The sequence below is a fragment of the Doryrhamphus excisus genome, chromosome 8, assembly GCF_030265055.1.
Source record: "Doryrhamphus excisus isolate RoL2022-K1 chromosome 8, RoL_Dexc_1.0, whole genome shotgun sequence".
NCBI lineage: Eukaryota > Metazoa > Chordata > Actinopteri > Syngnathiformes > Syngnathidae > Doryrhamphus > Doryrhamphus excisus.
The window spans coordinates 11,831,728-11,855,610 of record NC_080473.1 but is presented as its reverse complement, the minus strand read 5'-3'; the positions used below and the strand labels follow the sequence as shown (position 1 = coordinate 11,855,610).

The 23,883-nt window shown below is 40.1% G+C and overlaps 1 protein-coding gene across 1 annotated transcript; it reads left to right on the top strand.

Annotated features, from left to right (window-relative positions):
* The first annotated feature begins 3,987 nt into the window (after positions 1–3,987).
* vps53 (VPS53 subunit of GARP complex) lies at positions 3,988–23,381 on the top strand. The gene is made up of 22 exons (XM_058080784.1): positions 3,988–4,148; positions 4,492–4,572; positions 5,421–5,470; positions 5,553–5,619; positions 10,491–10,577; positions 10,891–11,006; positions 11,125–11,244; positions 12,460–12,538; positions 12,617–12,760; positions 12,867–13,009; positions 13,586–13,727; positions 14,192–14,290; positions 15,197–15,291; positions 16,001–16,243; positions 17,039–17,186; positions 17,327–17,409; positions 17,508–17,586; positions 17,700–17,848; positions 17,938–18,007; positions 18,120–18,257; positions 21,838–21,942; positions 22,718–23,381. Exons 1-22 carry the CDS (start codon positions 4,062–4,064, stop codon positions 22,886–22,888), a joined length of 2,496 nt encoding a protein of 831 aa, XP_057936767.1. The 5' UTR covers positions 3,988–4,061; the 3' UTR covers positions 22,889–23,381.
* Positions 23,382–23,883: the final 502 nt, after the last annotated feature.

Here is a 23,883-nt window from a genome sequence, read left to right as displayed (position 1 = left end):
GCAGTGGATGTTTTTATTGTAATTTTGGTGTGAATGTCAATTTTTTGGCTCTGCTGTGAGTACATGAGTGTGTTTGTTTGAACTTGGTTCCTGGAACATGAGCCCTTTAAGCACAAACACGCTAAATGAAGTGGTACAGAAAATTGGATGGAGGGATGGAGGGATGGATGGGCTTGAACACACAACGGGTTGCTGCACACTGCAGAGACTGGCCCACACAGACCTCCCCTGCCGCCTGCCTTCTGCCTCCTTTGTCTCAGCCTAATTGCGTGATCAGCCATCGGCGTGATGCTGCCTCCAGGTGTTTGACATCTCTAAAAAGACAACACAAAGATACAGACACACAAATCTTGCTTTGCACTACAGCACGCAACAGCGTTAAAGGGACCTATTATACTCATATTTCGGCCCTTTGTATTGTGTATTGTGTACTCTTACAACAGCTACACACGATAACCAGCAGACAGCTTGCTAGATCTTTCAGAATCTGCACCCATTCCAGTTGTACTTCCTTGGATTCCTTGAATATCTGAAATTTTGGCATTGTTTAACAATAGTACAACATTTTAATGACATTTATAGATCAGAAAAATGGAAAAAGCATCAAAGGTCCCCTTTAAAGTGTGTTCATACTGATAATGGTGTTGATATGATAAAACATTGACAATAGTTTCGACAATAGATCCTTTTTACAACCCAAATTTCTGGTATACAGTATTATGACTGTTACAGCTACACACGATAACCAGCACAGACAGCTTGCTAGAGCTTTCAGAATCTGCACCCATTCCAGTTGTACTTCATTGGATTCCTTGAATATCTGAAACTTTGGCATTGTTTAACACAAGAATACAACATTTTAACGACATTTATAGATCAGAAAAGTGGGAAAAGCATCATTGGTCCCCTTTAAAGTGTGTTCATACTGATAATGGTGTTGATATGATAAAACATTGACAATAGTTTCGACAATAGATCCTTTTTACTACCCAAATTTCTGGTATACAGTATTATGACTCTATGTTATTGTGTTTATCCTTTTCAGTATGACCTTAATATTCGGGACAGCGATAGTCCTTCCATGCTATGCGTACATTATTCAACATCTTTCATGGTAGTCACTCATGTTTGTGCTTGACGGGGGTTTGTTGATGGGGGGCATGACTTTCGCTGCACCACATATCTCTCTGGCCAAGGGATTGTACAAGCAAACTGAAACTGAATTTGCAAACTAAGTGTCATACACTGGGACTGAATGATTGATGACTGTCAACTCAAGAAGGAAACAGAGCAGCTTGATTGGGTGCCTGGAATACAAATCACCGAAAAGCAATGCACGTTTCAGCTGTGAAGTTTTATTCATAGTAATTAGAGAAAATGAAGCTTATTTCTCATACTGGACAATTAATTTCACCAGAATATTTTTTTATATTACAAAAGACAAGTACTATGCTCCCAAATATTATGGTATTATTGGAAAACAGTTTATTTCCCTAAATATAAAATTTTCCGGATATACAACATTGTCTTGTTGTTAATACACTGCATGAGTCCAACTGTATTTTTAATGTATTTTTATTAATAGTGTTTCTCACCTTCTTCAATGCTGGCACTTACAATTTTCTTTAGTTCCATTTGGGTTATTATTCAGCCGTGATCAAAAGAAAAGCAGAGATTTGAGGTGAGAAACGCTATTGAATTCAAGTAATAACTCATGGCAAAACACAAAGGTGGTGTCCATGTTGTGATCTCGCTTCTGCATCGTGTCTTTGGCTTCAGGTAAAAGTAACCTTAATGTTTATTTACCTCTTTCATGCACAAACTAAAAGTCTAAAACCATATACATTTTTCGTGTTAACCTTTTTGGCTTTCTGGAACGGATTAATTGGATTCACATTATTTCTTTTGGGGAAAGTAGATTTTGTAAGCGTACATATCGGGTACAGTCAGATTGTCTGGAACGGATTAATGACGCTATCCAAGCTTGCACTGTATTTACAAAAAATACTGTCAAGCTTTTTCCTTCCAACCGAGATGAGTGCCTCCTCTACAGACGTCATGACAAACCAAGAGTGTATGGTATCCTGATGTAGTGCTTAAAGCGGATTAGCCTTGTCTTTTACCACACACTGTGCGATAAAACGCCTGCTTCATCTCTTTCAAAGGCGCCAAGTAGGAAACATTATTTCAAGCCTGTCTCTCCCACAATGATGGGACCTATTCTGAGATGCTCGTTTAAACACAAAAGAACACTAAGAGAAAAAAAAACCTCTCATATTACTGAAGATGACTGGAATAAAAGTTCAGTGTGGGCAGAGATGCAAAAGTTAAAACTGGAGTTTGCGTAGATTCAGTGATGTCAATGGCTCAGTCTAAAATTTAGGTCTGCAGCCTTTGCAGCACGCATTCGGGGGCTGCTGATGTCATCGCCCTGAACGAAGACTGTCCGAATTCAAAAGTGCTCAAAGGCTCCATCAAATGCGGCCAACAAATGTGTTGTTTTTCTGCATTGTAACCCAACATTCTCTGTGCATTTCTGTCCAGCCATGAAAATGTCAACATTATGGTGCGAAGCAGGGAGAAGTGTAAATATTGATTTATTTGTAAGCATTTATATATTTATGCAAGCAGAAATCTTGATGTGTGGAGCCTTTAGAAGTAAAGCCTTAAATCTTTCTTTGACGTGGCAAGACTTTTTTTTCTTCTTACTAACGTGATGTGAAGATATTACATACATACGTACATACTGGAGAACAAGATGAAGTATTCAGTTTTTTTCACACAACACACAGGAAAAAGGAAGACGTGTTTATGTCTTACATAAACATAAGGATTGTGGACGGTGGGCAAAATTCCCCCAAAAGTTTTCCTTTAAGGTAATGTAATGTAAGGTAATGTCTCATCAGTGACATCATTACTGCTAGAATACTACATGCTCGATATAGAATGATCAGAATTTAATGAATCATTTAATGAAGGGGACCTATTATACTCATTTTTTGACCCTTTGTATTGAGTTGTGGACTCCTATAGAGCAGTTACACACAATAACCCACACATAAAACTTTGTAGATCTTCCAGAATCTGCACCTACTCCAGTTGTATTTCCTTGAATTTGTGCTTCCCGCCATAATGGTCTGTTTTAATTTATTCCACCCACGGCCCTGGAAGAACAGTTTTACAACACCCTCTGAAACCAAGTGTTTTGAGCTATCCCAAATGTCTTTCCTTTTTTTTGTGGGAACACCTGTATGAGAGCCAAAGGTTGAAAATGGACTCCTTGGAAAAAGTGACATTTTCTGCCATATTTGGGTTTTGCCAAGACCCCCGATGAGGGTGTGGGAGGTTTCCTCCACCTCCCAGACCAGAAACAGTCGGTGGAAGTGACCTGAAAAAATGAGATTCCACAGATGTAGAAAAAAGGAAAAATGACCTTTTGGAAAAGTGTCGTTTTATTCTATTTTGGGTCAGTAAATTTTCTGTTTTAGTGTAGATTCTTACTACACTTAAATCGGGGGTCTCAAACTCACGGCCCACAGGCCATTTGTAGCCCGTCTCATGCTTATAGTTTGCAGCCTTCACATGGAAGAATCGAGTAAATGCAGCCTGTGAGTTGGGAACGAGGCCACTGTTACTCATGAAAAGCAATCATAAGCCATCACAGAGCTAACAGTAAGCATGGACTGTTGGTGGTGGCTGTGGGACTGCTTTTGTTTATGTGTGGGCGTTCTGTGGGTGTACCTGTGCAGAGATGCCATGAGTGGCAGCCATAAACATAATTTACCCATTCAACCAACACAATTTTTATTATTATATATATTACTTTTTGTTAAGGCTGTGTTTTAACTAACACTAATGGTAACATATACTCGCTTGTGATGGTGTTCTTATTAATTATTTGAATTAATTTGGAGCCGAAGACATGCAGTACTTTTAAAAGTGACGATTAGTTCTTAGGTTTTCCTACAGTTTTGAACGCATCACTGGGTGCGTCATCTTATATCCCAGAAGTCTTTTCACCAGGAAGTGGAAGCCGCTGAGGCTTTAGAGGTGTTTTGAAAATGATGGAGGAAGACGAATTTGAATTTGCGGATGATTTGGAAGCTATTTTGCATCTTACACCAGAAGTTCAACTCGCCATTGAACAGGTAGTTTATTTACGTCTCGTAAATAATGTAGTTTTAAAGACACTGTTGACACGTCTTGCTAGCAAACTACACGGAAAAATGTAGCTCCGTATGGGGCGAGACGATTCGGTTAATGTTTTGTTGTTTCGTATGCCCATCAGAACGGTGCAAAGTCAAAAGAGGCTTTATATGCATTAACTGGACTTGCTGTACTTGTGTGGTGACCTTAACTTCCGACTGTCTTTGCACGTTTTAAATATTCGTCGCCTACTTTCGCAACATGGATACGTTTGCTAATGTTTCGAGCTACCATATTGGATGTGAATGCATGTTTAAATAAACAACAAAGCTGTATGGTTGACAGGTATTTCCAAGTCAAGATCCCCTTGACAAAGCAGACTTCAATGCTGTGGAATACATCAACACGCTCTTTCCCACCGAGCAGGTGAGAAGACATTTAAATAACGCATTCTGATAAAGTTTCACATGAGCACAGATTAATAGATACGTAATCATTTATTTCAGTCTGAGGTTACCAAGTAGAAAGTTTAACGATCAGGATAAAGCAGCGTCCGAAGTACAAATATACATACAGTGAATTATACCGACACAGTCTAATTGTCAGTTGAACCCCCGCTTAAAGTGACAGGTTCATGCATGATTGGAACACCAATACAAATGAAAGCTTCAAGATAAAACACTCTTATTGCACAGAATAATGACCAAACCTACACATTTGTACATAAGATGCACACGGAAATGAACAACTTCATGTTCTTATCTCCTTTCTGCTTTCCTGTACTATACTGTTCTGTTCAGTTGCACTCGTAATTGTGACTGTTAGGTGCTAACTGTTTTTCGTTTTTATTCATGTACCCCCAATGAAAATTGGTGTACCCCTGGGGGTACATGTACCCCACTTTGGGAACCTTGAAGGCACACGTTTGTCATATGTATCCACCTATTGCCATTCATACAACAGAATAAGTCATGACATGCTTGAATTGTGATGAATATAGACATTTATTTTGAAAATCTGAAACCCTACTAGCCAGTGGTGGTAGTTTTATATTTTGGGGGTGAAGAAAGTGCAAGAAGGGACAGCAGTAAGCTGATCCTGGCTTGGCTGTAAATATCTTACATTTCCACCAGGGGGCTCCGTTATACAAAAATGTGTTAACTGATTAGCAGTTAGGAGTAATTTTGCATTAATCTTTATTCAGAAATATAATATATAAAAATATAATTATGAAACTTCTTCTTATGTTCCTGACTCGTTTTCTTCCTGCACAGTCTCTTGCTAATATTGACGATGTGGTAAACAAGATCCGTTTAAAGATAAGGTCAGTACAGCTCTGATGTTTTTTGTTTTTTTTAATGTACACACTCTTTATTCAACTATCGTTTTGCATTACATTTTGGCAGGCGTCTCGATGACAACATCAGGACCGTGGTGAGAGGCCAAACAAATGTGGGCCAGGATGGCAGGCAGGTGAGTTTAGCTCCAAGACAACTCTAACATACAGTCATGGTGAAAAATATTACACTTTGTTTCTTCAGTTTCTTCTTCATTTCAATGCCTGGTACAACTGAAGGTAGTTGTTTGGACAAATACAGTGGTATGAAAAAGTATGGGCCAGTCCAGGGCGTACCCCTCGTCTTGCCTAGGTCCAACTTCTTCCTAACCCTAAACAGGATAAGCAGTATAGAAGATGAATGGGTGACAAATGGGTCACAAATGGCTCCTCAGATATTTTTGATGCTCAGTGAATATTGTCATTTATCCAGGTCACTGTATTCTCAGGACATTGAATCGATTGTAGCAACCCTCTTAAGGAGTCGGATTGTTCGCAAAGTACCCATTGCTAAAATAAGACACTAGGACAATTCTTTTTGCAAATCAACAAATGCACTATGGGGATAAATTATCCATCTCCTGACATTCCAGTACAGCCAGCAGTTGCTCTCATCCCATTTGTCCATACTGCTTCCACGGAAAAGGACATGATGACTCTGATTCATCCCAATTCCTGAAAGTGTCCCTCTTATGTCTCTCTGTGTAAACTTATTTTAGCACAAGCCCAGACTAGTTTTGTAAGAGTATGATTGGAAAGAGCAGCCCTTGCAGATTTAATTCAACCATTTTCCCAGGCGTGGGGTTGTGGTTTAAAGGGAACATGACACCTAACGGTTGAGCCATGGAGATTCTGAAAAGTAGATTTGATTTGGTGTGTGTTGAGTACTGGGTGTCTAGCCTGGTGGCCCTGTCTTTCCCAGTTTGCTACTGTTTTAAATCGGAAACAGTTTAGCACAACCCGAGACAAATAACATTATCAGGTTGCACACACACACAATATCTTGAGTTTATTTTTCCAAGGCCACAAAGCAATTCCAGCATTTCCAGAGGGAAAATCTTTTTTGCAGATGGAAAGCAGGAGGGGTGTTCCTTTCGGGAGCAGGGATAGAATAAAACCAACAGGATCAGCAATGTCTATGTCTCTCACACTTACAGGCAAATTACAGGCTAATTTGCTGCAAAATCAATGATTTTGACAAGAACTACCTCAATTTAGCTTGAATCTGAATTGATAGACCTGTATAGATGCTAACATAGCATTCCACTTTGGACACCGTTTGTCACAGATCCCTGAGAAGGACCATGACACCAAACAGCCTGTGTGTCAGTGACATCGGATGTGAGGGATGAACTAGGGCAATTGGCAGAGGGGTACCTGTGTGGTACATGGGCCTGCCTACAGGTTGAGATTGTGTAATGTAGAGTGGTTTCTTCTCAGACATCTGTTGCAAGCGTGTATTGCCTCATAAATTTGTTGATATTCCATGGCAATATTATAATTAATAAGATTCTGAACGATAAACCGATGTGAGTGTTTGACTTCGGTAGCAGCCGCACATTAACGCTCAATGAGGTAATCAAATCATACCTCGTGCAGCATGGGAGTGGGGTGTTGAAGGGCCGTCAAACAAAGTAGTCATCACTCACAACAAACAACATAGTCATGCAAAAACTGATTTCTAACTATATTTGGCATAAAATCATGCTCTCTATTTACATAATTTATATTCATTTATGTAAAATGTGAACATTTCCAGGGGCCCAGTGGTTGGGGACCCCTGTCTTTCAGCATACTTGTGGATATGATGTGCTCCTTTTATACATAAAAAATCCTGTAAGAATACCACTTTTATCGAATTGTCTGTTTAATGTCACCATCAACAAATGTAACGGTTCCATTGAATCGTATCATTTGTACACTGTATAGAATCATTCTGCTTTTAAAATATCTAATTGTTTAATTGCATCTTAACCCATGTATGTAGTTATGTATCGAATCATCTATCACAAAGAAATTCTCATCCCTAATAATTAGCATGCCGTAGCAGTTGGTGCACATTCATCTGCTCTAATTGGATGTGCTTCTGCCTCGCGTGTTGTGGAACTTTGTTCTTTTCTTGTGTGTGTGTGTGTGTGTGTGTTTTCCACTTGTCTGTGCCGTTTCGGTTCAAATGTATTTAGCACGCTGCATCAAAAATGTTGAGAAACCTTTTCATCGAAACAGCTTTATGTTAATATTTAATGTCATATTTTAATATTTCATGTTGTCAGAAACAGCAGTTCACAGGCTGTTTAGTTTCCATCTTGGAATTTTGATCTAGTTCTTTCTCTCTTACACTGAATCATATGCCTTTCTAACAATGTGTGCTTAATACATCAGGGACTGTTGTATGTCGTGGCTTATTGTCGTAACTTAATGACAACACTCCTATCAGATGCGACTGTGCTTGAATTAACTTTAGGCATGCACACCGGGGCTGCTATACCGGTATGTTTTTTCTCTTTAAATGTAGTGAGTGTGGCTTAACTACATTTAACTACATTCTATGGAAATGATGGTAATTCAGAGTAATTCCCTCCTGCTCTTTGTAACAATTAACGCATGTCAAATACAGTTTGTTACCTTTCTGTGTTGTTAAAGCTTTGGTGAAGACCTTTAAAGCCCCAAGTACAGACTGTTGGCAATGGAACATGTGCTGCTTATTTCATGTTAAGCACACGCACACACTGTTGCGTGTGTGTGTGGAAAAGCAGATAGCATCTCTGGCATGAAGGCGCCTGCTGGGCAGTGGTCTCTCTCTGCTTTCCTCGGGCTAAATACAGGAAATGAGCACAAGGCAGAACGCCAGATTGATTCAGCTGAGGGGCTGTCCACACGGAAACATTTTCAGGTCAAAACAGAAAAGTATTTTATCGTTTCAGCTTCATCCATATGGAAACGGCGTTCTGGGTGAACTGAAACGATATTTTTTTGAAAATGACTCTTAAAGTGGGGGAAAATCTGAAAATGTTGGCTTGTCGTTTTTGTGCAGACCAACAAAGATGACGTTACCAAGCCATTGCTGTCACATGACCAGTTCATCCTTAAAACTGCATAAATTTGCACTGCACAGACAGAGTTCCTTCCCACAATCCATTTTATGTTTGTTTGCTTATTTATGGTCTACTTGTGTCTTGGAGTTACGGAGTAGTGATGAACACCAGGCACAGCTGATGGCAGCTGTGTGAGCGTGTCTCTTTGCCCATGCCGGCATGCTTGAACCATCTTCTCATTCAGAAAGTGCCGAGACCCCTTTTTTTCCTTTATTTTGTTACAACCTTTTTGCTGAGACTGAAAAAAATCTATTATACTGTCCCTTCAAAGTGCATGTGTGTGCGTGTGAATAAGTAAGAGAGCGAGTGACAGAAAATGAAAATAAATATAAATCTAGCACGAATCAAAGTTGTGTCTGTGGTGACGCCACATCATCGTGCCAAATATGCCTCGGCATCCCATCATACCAAAATCTGCGCTTGACAACAGCTGCCATATCAGATAACAAAGGTGATTACGATGAAATATTAGAACAACACCTCAAGTGTTTAACTGCTGTAACTTTGTAATGCATTTAGTCGGGCTCTTTCGTTTATAGGTTGTCACAACTGCTAATTATCTCTTTAGTCTTCATAGTGACAGCCCTTATGTTGAGCTTCGGCTAATGGCCCGTTGCCTGGTTTGAGTCGATGCCCGGTTGGCCAATTAGGCTGAGCTTGACATTGCAAGCAGGATTAGCAGGATAATTTTTCACTTGGCTCCTCCATTCAGTTGTAAGAGTGAATAAAAGATATCCCTACAAATTAAAGTCAGACTTTGACACCGCAAATACATTCCAACCAACCTTTAGCATGCCACCCACCCATTTTATGGCAAAAAAAAAAAAACAACTGATGAGAGTGAAGTCTTTTCCCGCCCGAATTTCATGTGTTTTATTAATAACAGAGATTATTGGGGTCTTTTTTTATGCAGCCAATTTGGCTGGCATTCTCGTGTACTTTTTGCCAATTACAACCACTACCAGCTGTACTTTGAATTTGGATTATTGCTGGCATTATGCTGTACGGGGTAGCAGCTAACCTCACTCATGGTGCCAGAAGGCTCTCACACTCCTGGGAAGAAAAACACAAATTTTGTTGCAATATGATTGAATTATTATAACTATTTAATTACTACAATATTAACTGCATTAACCCAAACTATGTGTGCACTTTTTCTGATGATAGCAGAGCAGGGGACAATGGCATCAAACACAATGAGATGACCATATTGTTTTAGGAAGCGACATGCTTTACTAAGGTGACCCCACCAGCTGGCCAGAACTACTTTCCGAAACACTGAAAACCAACCAGAACTTTCCTCACGGGGCCAAGTGTGTGTGTGGGGGGGTCACTGTTGATGCACAACACTGCTGATTGGGATGTCATACAAAGTCATCCGAACTATCCCTTTCAGGGCAAACCATTTTAACAGACTAGCCACGCATTTCACAGTCGTCACAGCTAACGTTATATTAGTAAGGTGCATTAACGTTAATAAATTAATTACTGTAATTTGTGCTGCAACCTCGAAGATAGTGGTTACAATGCATGTTCCTCATGGTGTTCAACTTGTGTATTCTGAAAGGTCCCATACTTTCGACATTCTGTCTATTATTTTGTTTTCCATCTCTTTCGTCGCCATTGTTATATCCCTTAGCCTTTGATTGGCTCCTTCTGCTGAATGGGTGACGTAAGCACACATTGTGATTCCTCGAGGTAGAGGAAATTCAGAGAAACATCAGTGATGCTTTTTTATTCTTCATTTATATCTCCACTTAAATCATTTTATAGGTCAACTCCAATCCGATCCTCGTGAGGATAAGCGGTAGAAAATGAATGAATGAACTCCAAGGCCAGGATTTCTGTCTCCAACAGAAGACACTATATACTATTTTCTGATGATAATTATGTGATTTGTGTGATTTATACAGGCTTTGGAAGAGGCCCAGGTAGCCATCCAGCAGCTTTTTGGTAAAATAAAAGACATCAAGGACAAGGCAGAGAAGTCTGAACAAATGGTATGTACTGTAAAAACACAAATACACACAACATGGCAAAATTTGTCTGCACCTTAGTCAATTATAGTAAATAGCAGGGGAGTGTGTGTGTTAGTGTGTCGGGTGTGAAGCATAATAGATGGCGCAGTGAAAGGAAGGATACGAAACTGGGGGGTGGTAATGTGTTGTAGGCGGTCCGGTGACCTTCACTCCAGCTTTCCATGCGATTAGTTCTCAAACCAACATGTGTGTTGCACTATTTCACTTAGCTGTGATTGTTCCTGTTTGTTTTCATCCTATCCATCTCCTTTCTTTGCTTCCTTTTCCTACAAAGGTCAAAGAGATTACAAGGGATATAAAGCAGCTGGACCATGCCAAGCGTCACCTCACTACATCCATCACCACCCTGAACCACCTGCATATGTTAGCAGGAGGCGTGGACTCTTTAGAGTGGGTACATCTATGTTGTCAAAATAGGCATTTGATTCTTATTCACCACATTCTGGTGTATTTTACTTTTCATATCAGCACAGTTAAATAAACCGAGTCATGTACGTGTGTTTTCCAGGGCAATGACCAGAAAAAGACAATATGGTGAGGTGGCCAATCTTCTTCAGGGAGTGGTCAATGTGCTTGAACACTTCCACAAGTATATGGGAATACCCCAGATCAGACAGCTCTCCGAGAGGTATGCTATGCTCACTTGCATCTATACGGCATTATGATAATAGTAAACCCAGCCTTGCTGGAGAATCCCTGTCGATTGGGATACTTCGGGTTCAGAGTAGCGTTGATCCCTCAATCGGGAAAGATGACCATGTGTTGCATTTTGACTGAGGTGTGGTAGACACTTGTTATACCAAACAACAGCTGCATGTAAGAAGTAACCCTGCAGCAGAAACTGATTATTGGCTTGTGAAAGGAGGGAAAATAAATGCATGCAGATAGGCTGGACAGAACAGGTTAACCATGTGATGCACCATCACAGATGGAACTGGTGAAGGTTTCTTACTCTTTAAGATGTTTTATTACTTTTTTGTCTTCAATTTCGTATCTGATTTATATTGACTGTTGGACCACATCAAGTCAATTTTTGCTTGGATAATTAAGTACAACTCGAAGGTTTTCTCCAACTTAACACGGTCTGGAAGACGATGGACAACTTTAGAAACGATGCAGGTGACATGAGTAGGACTAACTTAACCCTTTATAGGGCAAGTAACCATATATGGTAACTTAAAAAAACAGGGTTTCCCCATGTCTCAGCAAGGCAACAGAGTCATGTGACTTTCTCATGCCAATCAGCCAAGATCAGACAATGTCACAGGAAGTGACGACATGGGCTGTGATCAATCAGGAGTGAGTATCAAACTTACTTCTTCATTCAGAAGTCGGAAATTGCAATTTTCTGACGCTTGGGGCCTGACACTCTTGGCCCAAACATAAAAACTAACCATGATACGTTGATCACAGTCACTCTAACTACAGTACCTCTGTTGATGTCACCTTGTGCAGTTTGACCTGTCCCTTTTCCATACCCTAAATGGGCAAGGAACCGTATATGGTAACTTCTTTGATCTTGATTTGCACCCAAAACCTGCAACTTTTTTAAAAAGTAAAAAGAGAAAAAAATGTCTTCTCATAGACCCCAATAACACTGAAGGATTGAATTTTTTTTTAAATTTCTAAGTATTTCAGTGAGTGCCCTATAAAGGGTTAATAGCTGAAGTTGATCAGTTGTTGTCTTTTGGGGGGGTGGGTGGTACACTTGTGTGTGTAAATGTAGTATACTGTGTTTCAGATGCCAGTTTGAAATACCGAGATGAAGGTTTTCAATATGATTTGAGTTCTCACATACCACAGCAGACCAAAGGGATGTGTCTCATTTTCATCTCTTGTGCAGAGTAAAAGCAGCACAGAGCGAGTTGGGCACTCAGATCCTGGCAGATTTTGAAGAAGCGTTCCCAGCCCAGGGCTCCAAGGTAAACATGCCACAACATTTTTCTTGTGTACTTTCAGTAGTCTCCTAACATAATGATCCCCCCCCCTCCCACACTTAGAGGCCAGGTGGGCCCAGTAATGTGCTGAGGGATGCCTGTTTGGTTGCGAATGTTCTCGACCCACGCATTAAACAGGAGATCATCAAAAAGTTCATCCGGCAACATCTGTCTGAGTACCTGGTGCTCTTTCAGGAAAATCAAGATGTGAGTCAACACTCATAAACGCAAATGGATTTTTAATTGGCGTAAAAGTATAATCCAAGATTAATATGCATGATGATACTATAACGTACATTGCCATATGTTTTAGGTCGCATGGCTAGACAAGATTGATCGCCGCTATGCCTGGATCAAACGGCAGCTCGTTGACTATGAAGAAAAATATGGACGCATGTTTCCAGAGGAGTGGTGCATGACAGAGCGTATAGCAGTGGAGTTCTGCCACATTACCAGGTATAACTGTGAATTCTTTATACTTGTTACAAAGGGCTGAGTTGAGTGCCTTTTCTTGACACCCCGAGCCACAAATGACTCCAGTCTTTAAGTGCAGTACAATGAACTGGCTCACGTTACCAACAATTGAGAACATATAATGGAAAAGTGAACCACGCTGGTGTGACTTTGATTTAAGGCAATTTTCAATACAATTCACGTATGTGGCCTACTTGAGCAGTGACCTAACAGTAAAACATTTCAGCCTTTCCCTTCAGTTGCAAGAGAGACGAAAAGAGTTGGCATGTTCCCAGCGTGCTCCTGGATACAACTGTCAATAAAAGGACATCTGACAAAAATAATAGCAGGTTCAGTGGAGGAGAGCCAGCTCATCTTTGTCATACTGTCAAACTAGCTACTGTCAAAGATATTAAGGCAAACATAACGGCGCACCTGACCATTATACTGACAGAAATGTAAAGTGAAAGAAACTGTGACCCAAATGGGATGCATGCATTCAAACGGCATCAGTTGATCACATGTTGTGTGTGTGTGTGTGTGTGTGTGTGTGTGTCAACTTGCTTATGTGAACCCAAGAGTTGAACTTTCCAAAGTGATGAGAACACGAGCCAAGGAGATAGAAGTCAAGCTGCTTCTGTTTGCCATTCAGAGGACCACAAACTTCGAAGGTCTTCTGGCTAAACGTTTCAACGGATGCACTTTAAGTGACGTACCTGGGGTAAGAACACAAACGCACAGAGACACATACCCTCCTGATCAAAATTATAAGCCCAGATCTAACATGACGTATGAATGTTTGATCTGATCTTAAAAATCCAAATGAAGAATATATCTGTGATGAATGAGGGTTATCCTTCTAGTGAACTTCTGCACACTAAAATCTAAACTTGTCTGCAGGCTCAGCTGGTCCTGGTTGTGAATCCTGAAGTATGTTGTACTCTAATTGTAGCTCGACAGAGGTCCTTTTTGTTTTTGTTAAATTTACACCAGATTGTTTGATTCTGTACAATTTGACTGGCTGGGATTTTAGAATTAGACATTAAATACAGGTCACCCCATTGATGTTTATCCAGTACTAATGTGGACCATGGAGACACTAGTTTATAAATTATTTTGACAGAATTTTTCACATACTTTGAGCTGTCCACCCAAAATAGCCTGTTTTTTTCTGTGTTCAAACAGCAAAAGAGGCCAGAGAGCCCTTTAGACCCCACTAATCCTTTCTTGGAGGAAGATCCAGGTGAAGATGAGGGTACAGAAAAGGATGACGATCTCGCCAAGGTGACCCCGACTTCAATAAAATTGTACTTTATATAGTGTGAACCCACAGCTCTATCGCTCCTTTGTTATTTTATTTTACATTTAGGTTAAAACTCACTACTACAACAAAACAAGATAGACATAGAATTGGGTATTGTATTGATTGTGTGTATTAATTATTTACCATCAATATGCTGCATCGCCATATAAAACTAAAGGTTTCAAAGTATGGGAAAAAACTAGTAGTATATACACGGGAAATTATGGTACGCAACGTAAACTCCAAGTCTAATTATAACAAGTACAACTGAGGACACAGGAGGAGAGAAGGCTTTAGTTGCTGCTATGATGCATTGCTGCTGGATCTGCCCTGCAGCACGCTATAGTGTGACATTTGACTATATAGTACATCATATGCTTGTCATTCTTAGTTCGCCGATGTTAGATGTTCTACTGTGGAGGGTTTTGTTGCTCTCTTGTTGTGTGGAGTGCTTCATAAGTTGCTGTTGTGTGATTTGTCAACGTCTGCAAACTTACTCTTGTGTTTGAACAACAGATGGAAGAATGGACCCAGTTCTCAGTGGGCTGCTATGCTATGTTTGGGCCGCTTCTTGGACATTTGGACATACATTTTCATAAAAACAAAATAGACCATAAAATGTTTGAAATAAATATGGCATTTTTTTCTAGGACTTGTATTGTATTTGCCTTATTTAGTGTTTATTTGTGTAATGCTGGCAGTTGCAATACAGTTAAAGGAAAATATATTCATTCATTACACAATATGTGAAGGAAAATCAGCTGCTAGTATCGGTTTTGGTTAATGTCAATATTTATAATAAAGTGCTGGACCATATCTGTATATCATGTATTGGTAAAAAGCCATTATTGAGCACCTATTAATGTTCTTTTCTTTCATTCCTGTAGCCCAGAAAACCCAAAGCTCCTGAGAATCCTTTCCACGGCATTGTCTCCAAGTGCTTTGAACCTCATCTATATGTTTACATAGAATCCCAGGACAAGTGAGCAACCCAAGCACACATACACATACACATACACATACACATACACATACACATACACACACACATACACATACTTGTCTGTAACCAGGGACTGATTGTTGGCAAGTTGGCACTTTGCATCCTTTTTTCCCAATTCAATGCTATTGAATCACACAGCCCACCTCCCACTATACCTCACTGGCTTTTGTCTTTCCATCTCTTGTTCCTGGACATGGCACTGACTCTGTTGTGGCAGAAATGTTTCCCATTAGCTGCACAACCACAGACGCTGAGAGAGCGAGAGAGGTTGAATAAGTGCTGTCTCAGCAGCTGCTCTTATTTTCATCCCCACCTCTTTATTTTGTTCTTCTAGTGCCCCTTTATTACTCTGCTGCTTCTCTCTGTTTGTTTGTTCTTTTTTTCCCCCCTTTCCACATATTTTCTTGCTATCTTTTTTTTTTTTTTTTAAATAACCTCCCTCTGTCACAGCCGCTATCCTTCTTTTTTTCCCTAAAAGCCAGTCCCTCCCCCAGGTGATAGTGATTGCTGCAAACACTAATAATTTTTTAGAGTGCTGTGTTTAGATGCAGCCTCAAATGGTGTTTGTCAGTGTTTCGTGAAAAGTATTATTATGTGGCAGCTGCAATACAATTTTAAGTTCAGTCCAGAGACCTCACTGAAATATTTATAACCCGTTAAGTCTTTTCTGTGCTCCTCTCTGTTGCAGGAACCTGGGGGAACTGATTGATAGGTTTGTGGCTGACTTCCGAGCACAAGGCCCACCCAAGATTGGCACCGATGAGGGTGGCGCAGTGCTTCCAAGCTGCGCTGACCTCTTTGTCTATTACAAAAAGTGCATGGTCCAGTGCTCCCAGTTAAGCACTGGAGAGCCCATGATCGCCCTCACAACCGTCTTTCAAAAGTTCCTGAGGGAGTATGCCTGGAAGATCCTCTCTGGTAACCTGCCTAAGTAAGGGGAAAATTAATTCTGTTCAACGAAAGGCTTAAAAAAAAAACAAAAAACATTTGTCATACCATATTTTGGCATTTTATTTGGGGTTGTGAATGAGCAACTGGCGTCTTAAAAACTCATTTGTAACAGTATGGAACATGCTGTGTCATTACTGTTGTATTTGAATCAATGGTTCGATTAGAAATCATCACTGACAAGTCTACATACTCGACTATGCTGTTTCTATTTCCGATAAGTATGCATGCTAATTAAATACATGCTCTCGCTGACTAATGTATGCCATATTGGCAAACATATGTGATCACTTAAACATGGTCTCAATTGTACTCAAGACACAAGTATGTTTATTTTCAAATGTATGTAGCCTTACCCAGCGTGATGAGTTATGGCCAACATGTGAAAGTTTTTTTTAAGTTCTTGAGAGCCGCTTGAAATATATGGTGTTTGATCGCAGCACTTTCTTTGGTTTATTAATGACCAGCTTGCAGCTGCAATATCCCCATGCTTTTATTGGCTAGTTATTTTTTATATACTATAACAAACGCAGTATCCAAACTTTGCAAAACCTATGTACAGTATCCAGCATTCCATCAGAATCCCACTGCTCCCTCGGTATAATTGAAAGGCATATTTGATAGCCCATGCGTAAATATAGAGGTCCGAACGGTGCAGTGGCTTTAAAATAAAGATAGCACTCTCCACTTCACTGCTTTAATCAATGTGATCTGTTCCTGTGGTTTCACTTTGTTCCTCATGTTCTCCCTCTGTGAATTTGTGTTTTTCTTTTCTCAGGTCGAGCAGTAACAGCGGGGGTCTGACAATCACTAGTCTGCTGAAAGAGAAGGAAGGCTCAGAAACAACCAAGTTCACGATTGACGAGCTGTGTCTCATCTGTAGCATCCTCAGCACTGCCGAGTACTGTCTTGCTACCACGCAACAGGCATGTACATTTAAAAACATGTACACTCATGTCTTACTGTATTGAGCTGAATATAGGATGCTTTTTTCTGTTGAAAAAAAAACGTACTTCTCCTATACAGCATTAAAGCTATAATGGACATTTGCTGTGTTTCTTTACAGCTTGAAGAGAAGCTAAAAGAGAAAGTAGATAAAGTCCTCATGGAGAGAATTAATTTGACTGGAGAGATGGATACATTCAGCACGTATGTCACATATACAATTTCTTCACTGTTCTTACAGAAAATGTTATTTTATTTTATAGTCTGTGTGCTAATGATGTCATTTCTTGCTGTGTTACCAGTGTGATCTCCAACAGTATCCAGCTTCTTGTTCAAGATCTTGATGCAGCCTGTGACCCCGCTCTCACTGCAATGAGCAAGGTCAGGCTCACCATCTACATTATTAAACGTCCATCTTTGCAACAAAAGCGCAACTCGAGAACAGGAAGGCTATGCGATTATGAGTATTGAGTACCTGTACCTTCCCCCCTCAGATGCCATGGCAGAATGTGGAGCACGTCGGTGACCAGAGTCCTTATGTGACTTCAATCATCATGCATATTAAGCAGAATGTGCCAATCATCAGAGACAATCTGGCTTCCACACGCAAATACTTCACACAATTCTGCATCAAATTTACAAAGTAATACACTTGATACAGCTGTAGATTGTTACTGTATACACCTGAAGGGACAATGCGTAATATTTGTCATCTCTCCTTTTTTTTTTAAGTTCTTTCATCCCCAAATTTATCAACCACTTGTTCCGATGTAAGCCTATCAGCATGGTGGGAGCAGAACAGGTATGTTTATGCTGTGATGATCTCATCTGAAGCGCCTTGTCACCCCCGCTTTCAGGTACACTGACTGTACACCACCTCTTTCATTGATTTGGTGTGTATTCCTCCTCACCAGCTCCTCCTGGACACACACTCCTTAAAGACCGTCCTGCTTGATTTGCCTTCCATAGGCTCCCAGGTACTACGTAAGGCACCTGCCAGCTACACCAAGATTGTTGTGAAGGGCATGACACGTGCAGAGATGATACTTAAGGTGAGTAACAGTGGTACTTTACTTTAGTCGTGCTGTACTGACATTGTATATAAAGTAAGTTTGGTTTTTAAACGTCAGATGGTTAACAGGGCGCTCGCTCCATCTTGGGATGAATGTTGGAAATAAACATGGTCCTTAAGTAACTTAAAACAGTTTACTTTTCCTAAATAAACTCAAAATCACAAGGTTTAGGCTTAAGTGGGGCATTGTGGCACACTTTATCAGTGCTGCTCCATCTTTATGGGGTACCTTAAATGTTATGACAGATCTAACCGATGTGGTTTAATGTATGCTTGTCATGTCAACTAAAGAATGAGTTTTCTGACCTTTAAAGGCATGGAACTTTGAATAGATCATTTTTGCTTTACAGCTTGAAGGAGCTCCCTTTATCTTGTCTCGGCCATTTAACAGATCAAGTGTTGAAAGTCTGACTTGCCCCCTACAAACCATTACATTACCGCTTTAACAAGAATAGCCTTAATTCAACATCTTTTTTTTCCCCCACTGAGTCTCTAAAAGGAGAAGAACAAAAACCTTTATGGTCCCCTTGAGGAAAAATTGTAATTGCGCTTTTTACCATTTGCAGGGCAGTCATCAAAATACTTTATATCCAGGAAATTATTACTGCGCATTACATTTATCATTTTAATAACTTTCGTAAAATATTTCACTTTTACCATTATAGTTATTTATTGGTTATAATATGCTGGTATGATGTGCCCAATGATTGACTTGTGAGCAATCCGGGATGTACCGCCTTTTGCCTAAAGTCAGCTGATATAGTGTCCCGCCCTCCACAACCTCCAAGAGGATAAGCGGTATAAATTTGATGGACAGGTAGTTGGATGGATACCAATGGAATATATTTCCATTTTGTTTTATTTATAACTTTTTAATTCTTATTGCGTCAATTACGCTGATTGGCTGTGGAAAATCACATGGATTTGTTGCCTAGTAGCGAGCTATTTGCCGTCTGTTTGGACTAACATAACGGCTTAAATGGTGCCTGAAGTGGTACTTAAAGAGGAAAACATACAAATTTTGTCCACAAATGGTTTGCTTTTAATTTAACACAATTTTGTGACATGCAAGTGCATGTAAAAAGGAATTTTGATATTTCCCTAAGATACCAATTTTTGGTACCCATCCCTATGCACAAGAGCAGCATCTCTCCAAACTTCCAATGGTAGGCACACGTCACAGACACCACATATTTAAAATACTTTACATACTGAAGTCAATTGTATTGTGCATCAACTCTTCAATGCATAGCATGTGATGGTTTTTCACTGCAAAGAGTAACTGCGGAAGTTGAGACAGTTGGCCTTGCCACAAAACATGTGACACTCAAGAGGATGTTGGTATGTTACTGCCCTGGAGTACCCCACCCTTGTTAACTGTCCCCGGGGCCAAGAAAAATGCCCACACCCAGTAAGTGAATGCTGGTCTGTATTTGATTGCGCTCTGACTCCCACGAGCCCTTCTTTCCTTCCTAAGGTTGTCCTTGGTTGTACGGTCTTGTTTGTAGATTGGCAACCACAAAGACTTGCTCTATTTAAAGGGGACCTGTTGTTATGCTTTTTCCACTTTTCTGACCTATAAATGTAGTTAGAATGTTGTATTCTCGTGTTAAATGATGCCCATGTTTCAGATAACGAGGTTTGCACATTTGGAAGTGAGCCCTGAAAGAAGTTTGGGATGGCTCAAAACACTCATGGAATACATTAAAACAGATCGTTGTTGCGGGAACCACGAAATCCAAAGAAATACAGCTGAACATGTGCAGATTCTGGAAGAACAAGAACGCTTTCTGGGCTGGTTATTGTGTGTAGCTGCTCTATAGGAGTCCACAACTCAATGCAAAGGATTGCAGTTGTAGCTTGTTACCTCATTAGATTGGGATGTAATTTTTTTTCTTTCCTCAGTTCATTGCTTTCTTCTGTGATGGACAGTCGCTTTGCATGTTGTATGATAAACATAATAGGAAAAAGCATCCTTAGTGAAGGTGTCTGGTGTTGGAAAGGGAAAATTCAGTGTGAGACAGTTGTGACTTGAAATCAAATTTGTCTTAAACACCCGCCCCCAAAAAATGTAGGTCATTTGGGAAAATGGGAAGGCTTTTTCCCAACACCTCCTTTTGAGTCAAGGATACAGTGTGTTGCAAAGCTGGAATATTGGCTACTTTTGTTTTCTCTTATTTTTATTTTAATGTTTTTATCTACATGGGTTGGTTTGCAAAATATCAAAGTGGCCCTGGCATCCTTGGATTTTTAAGTATATGACCCTTGGACACCCCTGCTCTATACATTCCACGCTGGTTCTCTTCATTATATGATATTTATTGTATAATGCTTTAAGAGTTGCCATTTGATGAATCTCACATTTAATTCGGTGCTATTGCAATTCTGGCACACCATAAACGTGTGATCCTATGTGTTTGAAGTCCGTGTCTAGACTTTGCAACAGGTCGAGGGAGAAGGCTGCCACCACTGCTTTTGTTGTTGTGTGGTTGCTGTGCATGAAAAGTTGTATTTTGATGTATAAATAAAATACAATTGAATTGTTGTATGCCAGACAGGTTCCTGTTGTTCATAGCTGTAAGCTGCTGTCTGTGTCAAGGATTTCCCTCAGCTCACACAAGTGTATTTGTTTGGGGTTTTTTTTGTGTGTACATTGAGGTTGTTCTGTGAGCTACTTCTGTCATTCTGAGGGGCCCTCTCCTGGCTGGTACAAGGCCTGTGAGACGTGGCTTTTCCACTCTTTCAACCCAGCCCAACATCCCGATAGTGCTCTCTCCCGCTGCTGAAGGTCCCCTCTAGGGACTATTTAAAACGCAACCCCCATTCCCACCCTTGTTTAACCCTCACTAAATCTCTCTCTCCATTTTTTCTTTTACATTCTTATCCAGGCTTACATTTTATACCCACAGGCCTGGTTTTGGCCTGGCTCCAGCACAGTTGTTAAATAAATCAGTTGGTCTGCAGGGCGAGTAGGAAAGCTAAGAATTCCGCACAATCCTCAACCTTTTATGCCTGCTCACCTTTCACATTCTTCTAATTCCCCACGGCGGCCTTCCGTGACACCTTTTCTGCATGTCTCTTGTCACAAAGGTTAAAAAGGCCGATCGGGCTTTTAACAACGTGGAGCAGCCCCTGTTTTCAAGTGTCTAGTTGCAAATGTCTGCTAGCGTGGCTGGAAAAAAAAATGCAGTCCGTTCCAAGTTTTCCACCTAATTTCTATTGTTACACTAAATGTATTCCACAAGATGCGTTTAACTTTTTAAACTTTTTATACAGTCCTCTATTCTATCCAGACACAGTTAAATAGGTCTCTGTAAATAATTCTCAACCACACATGGAGTAATTGGTGTGTAAGCGTTACACAGAATAGTCAACTGTGTCATATGCCCCCCCCCCCCCCCCCACCCTCTCTTTTGCCTGATTTAGGTCATAGCTTCACCATATGGGATCATTTAAAGATCATCTGTGTTGTACCATGATGCCTCACAGGAAAAGGAGGGGGAGTCAAAACAAATTTTAAACTACTTTTTTTTTCTTTTTTCTTCATTTTTTTTTTCCAGGTGGTGATGGCCCCGCATGAACCGTCTGTGGTGTTTGTGGACAACTACATCAAACTCTTGGCTGATGGCAATCCAGAGACTTTCCAGAAGATACTGGACATGAAGGTTTGTATACGAATGCGCTCATTTTAGGGGCATTAAAAAACTGTTTTCAACCTTCGAAGTGTTTATAAACATTATTAGAGCTCTCTAGACGTGAACTAAAGCCCCTAAAAATCACCTTTACACTCACATTGCCCATTATAATAGACATAATCAAAGAAAATAAGCCATTTAAGACATAAAAAAGACTTGTGTGTGTTGCTATTCATTGATCCAAGGGGATCTAAATGAAAGTGACGTCGGGGTTAAGACTAGTGGTTCAGCTTGTTGTGGGTTGCAGCCGCATCAATAGCCCGTGCTTTTATTAACATTGGCTTAACATAGCGGTGTTCCATTTCGTTTCCGTATTAACATACATTTCATATTAACATATTTTCTGGCATTATAATTCACAGGAAAGTGAAAGAAACATTGGTTCTTGTTTCACTTAAAGGCCATATTCATCCTTGAAAGCATGACTTATTAATCAATATATAGATTTTTTTTAAACCGCAAACAAGACTAGAGGTGACTGTACTGTATATGTAAGCAAAGGATCACAAATGTCTTGACCTGAATATAAGACAAGCAATTTCTCCCTTATGGCATCATAGCTTTTCTTTTCGAATTAGCAAGCAACAGAGTAGGAGTTATGCTGATTTTAAGACAACTGTTGAGCAAGATATATGAATAAAGTACGACTGGTACTCAGCATATTGTCGATAAAAATTAGCAACTAATATTCATCATATGCATTAGCAAATTCCCAAATGATTTCTTCCAATCCTCTTGTGTTTAGGGTTTAAAACGTGGTGAACAGAGCAGCATGCTGGAGCTCTTCAGACAGAGGTTGCCCACTCCGCCCTCCGGGGGCGACTGCAGCACCTCTTTGTCCTTCAGTGCCCCCACCCCTGAGCAGGAGTCCTCCCGCATACGCAAACTGGAGAAACTCATCAAGAAGAGACTGTAAACAAATAATACTGTGTATGGGAAGGATGGATTTCAGCATGTTGTTATTATGGAGAGGTGCTGAAAAACAAAATAGATGACTGAGCACAGAAAAAAAACTAAATTATGCTAAGTTATGAAGAAACTTCCTCAAGGGTTACTTGCTGTTGCTACATACTTAAAGTCGTTTATATCCGCAATTTCCGAGCCTTCTGTCAGTGACCAAGGTTTGGTTGTATTTGCTTCTCTGACATCAATTTTGAAGAACAAAATGGCGTCTTAAACTGTAGTTAATTTAACCTAAATCAGTTCTAAATTACTGTTGGAAAATAACTGAGAGGGGAAAGTATAATTACTATTTATTTCAAATTAAATTTAGTTGCAATTGATTTACTTTAAGTAACACATTCCTTCCTTTGGGAACCTGAATTGTATCTTGCACTGTATCTGTTGTCACAGGTTACATCATGTACAATGGCAAACTGGAGAACATGATTAAATATTGCCACAGATGATACCTTGTCCTGGAGTCAATAGTGACGGATCGCTATACCCTCGCTAGTTTGAAACTCTGATCATGACACATGTTTTATTTCCACTTTTGTATGTCATTTGTTTGGCTGTAGTTGGAGAACCACTCAACACTAAGACGTGTGCCTGGAAAGTGCTATTACATCACACATTTTCATGTCAGAACGTACCGTATGCACCTTGTAACCTTGTGTTTGACGGGACCGGAGCTAAGAATGAGGGCTGAAGATATTATTATGGAAATGTATCATACAGTTCATTCCTCATTCACCGCAGGAGGCCTTGGGTAGAGCGAGTATATTTCACATCTCTGCATCTTCCTCAGTGTGAGGTCTCCCTAGAAAATGGACTTAACATTCCTGTCAGGGAGATGGGTGCATCCATCTCAACCTGGTCATCCATATTGAGTGTCTAAGATTTATCTAAGCATCAGACGTGCACGGTTACCCCTTGGAGTGCACGGGTGCATCTGAATTCATGTTAATT

Excerpts from the sequence above, each read along its gene's own strand:
- vps53 (XM_058080784.1), top strand. The coding sequence starts at position 4,062 with ATGATGGAGGAAGACGAATTTGAATTTGCGGATGATTTGGAAGCTATT. Across the intron at positions 5,620-10,490 it reads TGGGCCAGGATGGCAGGCAG|GCTTTGGAAGAGGCCCAGGT; the intron begins GTGAGTTTAGCT and ends TGATTTATACAG. Across the intron at positions 16,244-17,038 it reads CTCTCTGGTAACCTGCCTAA|GTCGAGCAGTAACAGCGGGG; the intron begins GTAAGGGGAAAA and ends TTCTTTTCTCAG.